The 5,062-nt window shown below is 38.7% G+C and overlaps 1 protein-coding gene and 1 long non-coding RNA gene across 2 annotated transcripts; one reads left to right on the forward strand and one right to left on the reverse strand.

The window, feature by feature from the left end:
* The first annotated feature begins 288 nt into the window (after positions 1-288).
* On the forward strand, positions 289-2,203 carry LOC133618044 (uncharacterized). Its single transcript, XM_061978539.1, has 2 exons — positions 289-699; positions 2,198-2,203. Exons 1-2 carry the CDS (start codon positions 289-291, stop codon positions 2,201-2,203), a joined length of 417 nt encoding a protein of 138 aa, XP_061834523.1.
* Positions 2,204-2,756: 553 nt separating this feature from the next.
* LOC133607768 (uncharacterized) lies at positions 2,757-4,160 on the reverse strand. The gene is made up of 3 exons (XR_009815452.1): positions 4,080-4,160; positions 2,886-2,950; positions 2,757-2,816 (listed from the first exon to the last, which is right to left on the reverse strand). It is a non-coding gene; the product is annotated as an uncharacterized lncRNA (long non-coding RNA).
* Positions 4,161-5,062: the final 902 nt, after the last annotated feature.

Raw genomic sequence — 5,062 nt, forward strand, 5'->3', positions numbered from 1 at the left:
CATCCATTTTCTACCGCTTATTCCCTTCGGGGTCGCGGGGGGCGCTGGAGCCTATCTCAGCTACAATCGGGCGGAAGGCGGGGTACACCCTGGACAAGTCGCCACCTCATCACAGAAAATCAATCATTAATCTATCACAATTTATTTAAATATAGCCCTTAATCACAAGTACCTCAATGGGCTTCACAAGCCACAACGACTTCACCTGATCTGAATCTAAAACAGGGCAAGGAAAAACTCCAAAAGCCCGAGCTGGGAAAAGGAAGAAACCTTAGGAAAGGGCCGCAGATGTGGGGATCCTCCTCCTGGGTTGACTTCCTCAGGAAAGCAGGTCTCACAGCAAACCCAAAGAAGTGCAGGTTGGCTTTTGACAAGACCAATTACCTGGGCTACATTATAGGACGGGGCCTGGTGAAGCCTCAGGAAGCGAAGCTGTGGGCCGTACAGGATTGGCCGCAGCCCCTCACTAAGAAGCAGGTGAGATCGTTTTTAGGCCTGGCTGGCTACTATAGACGATTTGTTGCTGACTTTGCTACTATAGCGGCCCCCTTGACGGAGTTGACGACCAAAAAACACTTCCGATTGGTGAAATGGAACGCAGAGGCCGAGGAAGCCTTCATCAACCTGAAACGAGCGCTGTGCTCCAGTCCGATCCTGGTGGTGCCAGACTTCAGCAAGGACTTCATTGCCCAGAAGAATGTCTTGAAGGAGACATGGATACAACTTAAAGGCCTACTGAAACCCACTACTACCGACCACGCAGTCTGATAGTTTATATATCAATGATGAAATCTTAACATTGCAACACATGCCAATACGGCCGGGTTAGCTTACTAAAGTGCCATTTTAAATTTTGCGCCGAAATATCCTGCTGAAAACGTCTCGGTATGATGACGTCTGCGCGTGACGTCACGGATTGTAGAGCACATTTTGGGACAGCATGGTGGCCAGCTATTAAGTCGTCTGTTTTCATCGCAAAATTCCACAGTATTCTGGACATCTGTGTTGGTGAATCTTTTGCAATTTGTTCAATGAACAATGGAGACAGCAAAGAAGAAAGCTGTAGATGGGAAGCGGTGTATTGCGGCCGTCTGCAGCAACACAAACACAGCCGGTGTTTCATTGTTTACATTCCCGAAAGATGACAGTCAAGCTTTACCATTGGCCTGTGGAGAACTGGGACAACAGAGACTCTTACCAGGAGGACTTTGAGTTGGATACGCAGACACGGTACCGTGAGTACGCATGCAGCTGCGGCTTCCAAACATTTGATCGCTTGCCCGTACGTGCGTGCCGCTATGTGCATGTCACGTACGTAACTTTGGGGACTTTGGGGAAATATATGTGCTGTATGAACTTTGGGGAGGTGAACGGTACTTTGGGCTGTGGGATTGAGTGTGTTGTGCAGGTGTTTGAGTTGTATTGGCGGGTTATATGGACGGGAGGGGGGAGGTGTTTGTTATGCGGTATTAATTTGTGGCATATTAAATATAAGCCTGGTTGTGTTGTGGCTAATAGATATGTCTTGTGTTTATTTACTGTTTTAGTCATTCCCAGCTGAATATCAGGTCCCACCCGCCTCTCACAGCATCTTCCCTATCTGAATCGCTCCCACTGCCCTCTAGTCCTTCACTCTCACTTTCCTCATCCACAAATCTTTCATCCTCGCTCAAATTAATGGGGAAATCGTCGCTTTCTCGGTCCGAATCGCTCTCGCTGCTGGTGGCCATGATTGTAAACAATGTGCGGATGTGAGGAGCTCCACAACCTGTGACGTCACGCGCATATCGTCTGCTACTTCCGGTACAGGCAAGGCTTTTTTATCAGCGACCAAAAGTTGCGAACTTTATCGTCGATGTTCTCTACTAAATCCTTTCAGCAAAAATATGGCAATATCGCGAAATGATCAAGTATGACACATAGAATGGACCTGCCATCCCTGTTTAAATAAGAAAATCGCATTTCAGTAGGCCTTTAAGCAGTGACATGTTCCGAAGGCTGTCCAACTGTGGCGAAGAACTGAGATGTATGCTGATCATAATTTCCCAGCGTCAGGACATAGAAGAAAATTCTTCATCAATCGACTTTTCTACAATAAATTGAATGAATGAAAGAATGCTTTATTTCAAACAAACATGTAAATACTGCATTGCACTTGAAGCACTGGATGACAAAAACCTTTTGTGTGTTTGATAAGGAGTAGGAAGAAGCATTAGCTAATGAATTCCTAACCCTTCTTCATTTAGTACCTAGTACTATAGGTTATCTGACTTCCTGTGTTCCTTTTTGTTCTCTTTTTTAATACTCTTAACCAAAAACAACAACCACATACAAACAACCACCCCATGAGACAAAAAAGGAAAACACAAAGACAATTTTACAGTTAACAAAAGTATAAGAAGCAGAAAATTAAAACTTATAACCAAGTTCATGGAAGCTATGATGTTAAACATGCATCTTCCATTCATTCTAACAAAATTGAATAAAGAGACAAAAACCCACAAAAAACATGACAGCTATTGAAAAATAGAGGAAATATTTCAGAAGATTTTATTGAAAAAAGAACACAGTCAACTCCATGACTTTCCAAATGATCACATATGCTGTTACACTATCAGTATAAATGCAATCTATAAAGTCTGTCGGCTGCCACTCGAAGTGTTGATGACAGAGCTGCCCGTTGAGCTAAAAAAATCACACAAGAAGGTAAAGCAAAAGTTACTATTAACTTTTCAATCAATATATATATTTATTACCTTTTTAATCTTTCTACGTCTGTCAGCTGCAAAGTGTTGATGACAAAGCTGCCCGTTGAGCTGAAACAAACAAACAGACTGTAAGCAAAACTTTATATTAACTATTCAGATAATATATATATTTCCTACCTTTAAATCTTTCTACAAGCACGTCCGTCAGCTGCAAAATGGTGATGACAAAACTCTCCATTTATCTAAAACAAACAAATTAAATGCATGCAAAAATGAAACTTATTCAGATAATACGGTTACTGTATAATCACTATAATTAAAGTGTATCCTTGCTAAAAGCATTCAGACAAGAATGTAATGAAAAGTGAAGATGGCAAGCTTGTTTGTGTGTGAACAGTAGACATTATATTTAGCTTCACAAAATACCGTATTTTTCGGACTATAAGTCGCAGTTTTTTTCATAGTTTGGCCGGGGGTGCGACTTATACTCAGGAGCGACTTATGTGTGAAATTATTAACACATTACCGTAAAATATCAAATAATATTATTTAGCTCATTCACGTAAGAGACTAGACGTATAAGATTTCATGGGATTTAGCGATTAGGAGTGACAGATTGTTTGGTAAACGTATAGCATGTTCTATATGTTATAGTTATTTGAATGACTCTTACCATAATATGTTATGTTAACATACCAAGCACGTTCTCAGTTGGTTATTTATGCGTCATATAAGGTACACTTATTCAGCCTGTTGTTCACTATTCTTTATTTATTTTAAATTGCCTTTCAAATGTCTATTCTTGGTGTTGGGTTTTATCAAATAAATTTCCCCCAAAAATGGGACTTATACTCCAGTGCGACTTATACATGTTTTTTCCTTCTTTATTATGCATTTTTGGCCGGTGCGACTTATACTTCGGAGCGACTTATACTCCGAAAAATACGGTAGACAAACCAATCCCTAGTCTCTACCTATCTGATGTATGTGATAAATTACATCGGCTTACATTAAGCTAACTTTGTACTGTGTAATGCAATTTAATAGAACATGTCCTTGAACTAGCAATGAGCTAGGAAACTACTTAGCTAGCAAATTAGCAGCAGCTTGTAAGCTAGCGAATTGGCAAGCTGGCGAACTCAAAATAAACATGAACATACTTCAATGGTATTATAAATTAGTTTTATTCGATAATTACAGAGAACAAAAGAAAAGTTTTAAACGACGCCCTGTTTGCTTTTATCAGAAAAGCTGATGGCTAACTATGTTAGCCTTAACCAGCCAACAAGCCTCAATATAAATGTAGTACTTTATTAGGTAACACAGTAATACAACACAGACTATGTGACTTGAATATTTAAGTCGGCAAACCTTTTTATTGTTGGTTTTCCTCGCCAAAGGGACACACAGTCAAGATTGTCGTGGGTGTGTTCAAACATGGTGAGTCTCGACTTTTTCGACGCAATGACGTCACAAGTTCTTGTCACAAGGCCTTGACACATTTTTAAGCAGTACAATTTAATTTGATACAATTAATTTATGCTGAGATTCAAGAAAAGCAATTCCGTGTTGTAAAATGAATGTTGAAAAGATAAAAAAATAGTTACAAAACATTTTGACTATATGAAACTTAAGTAGTCACAAAAAATACATCAGCTTAATTTGCTACACAAAAAACAGTTGACAAAAAATAAGTACAATGAACTATACTTAAGGAGTTTTTACAGTGTATGTATGCACATATACAGATGGAACTAAAAAAACTTGAATATCGTGCAAAATGTAATTCCATCCATCCATCCATTTTCTACCGCTTGTCCTTTATGGGATCACGGGGGGTCAAAGTCAATAATGCAATATTTTGTGGTCCCCTTTATTTGGAAAAGTATCGAAAAGTACCGAAAAGTATTGAAATACATTTTGGTACCGGTATCGCTACCAAAATATTGGTATCGGGACAACACTAATAGGAACATACAAGTACTACGCGACGGTAATAAAAACTAATACTGTAAGTAAAAAAAATATCTAAATAATAACAATAATAATAGCCTTGTAATTGTTAGAAACTTTCATTCTTGTATGTATTTACAATATTGTCTTTGTATCTCTTTTTAAACTAAAGTAGCCTTTCATGAAAAATAGATAAGTTCCTGTAACTCCACATACTATGATCTTTTTTGCAACATTAATAGAGTCAAAAACAAAGACAAGACACAGCCTCATAAAAACATAACATAAAAGCTTCATTTAAATTTAAGATTAGCTGTAAATAGTTGCATACGCTTTTGAGACATGAGGTCATTAAATATGATGTTGTTATTACACAGTTTGAATACTGATTACTAATTTAC

The sequence above is a fragment of the Nerophis lumbriciformis genome, linkage group LG02 (genome assembly GCF_033978685.3).
Source record: "Nerophis lumbriciformis linkage group LG02, RoL_Nlum_v2.1, whole genome shotgun sequence".
NCBI classification, from domain to species: domain Eukaryota; kingdom Metazoa; phylum Chordata; class Actinopteri; order Syngnathiformes; family Syngnathidae; genus Nerophis; species Nerophis lumbriciformis.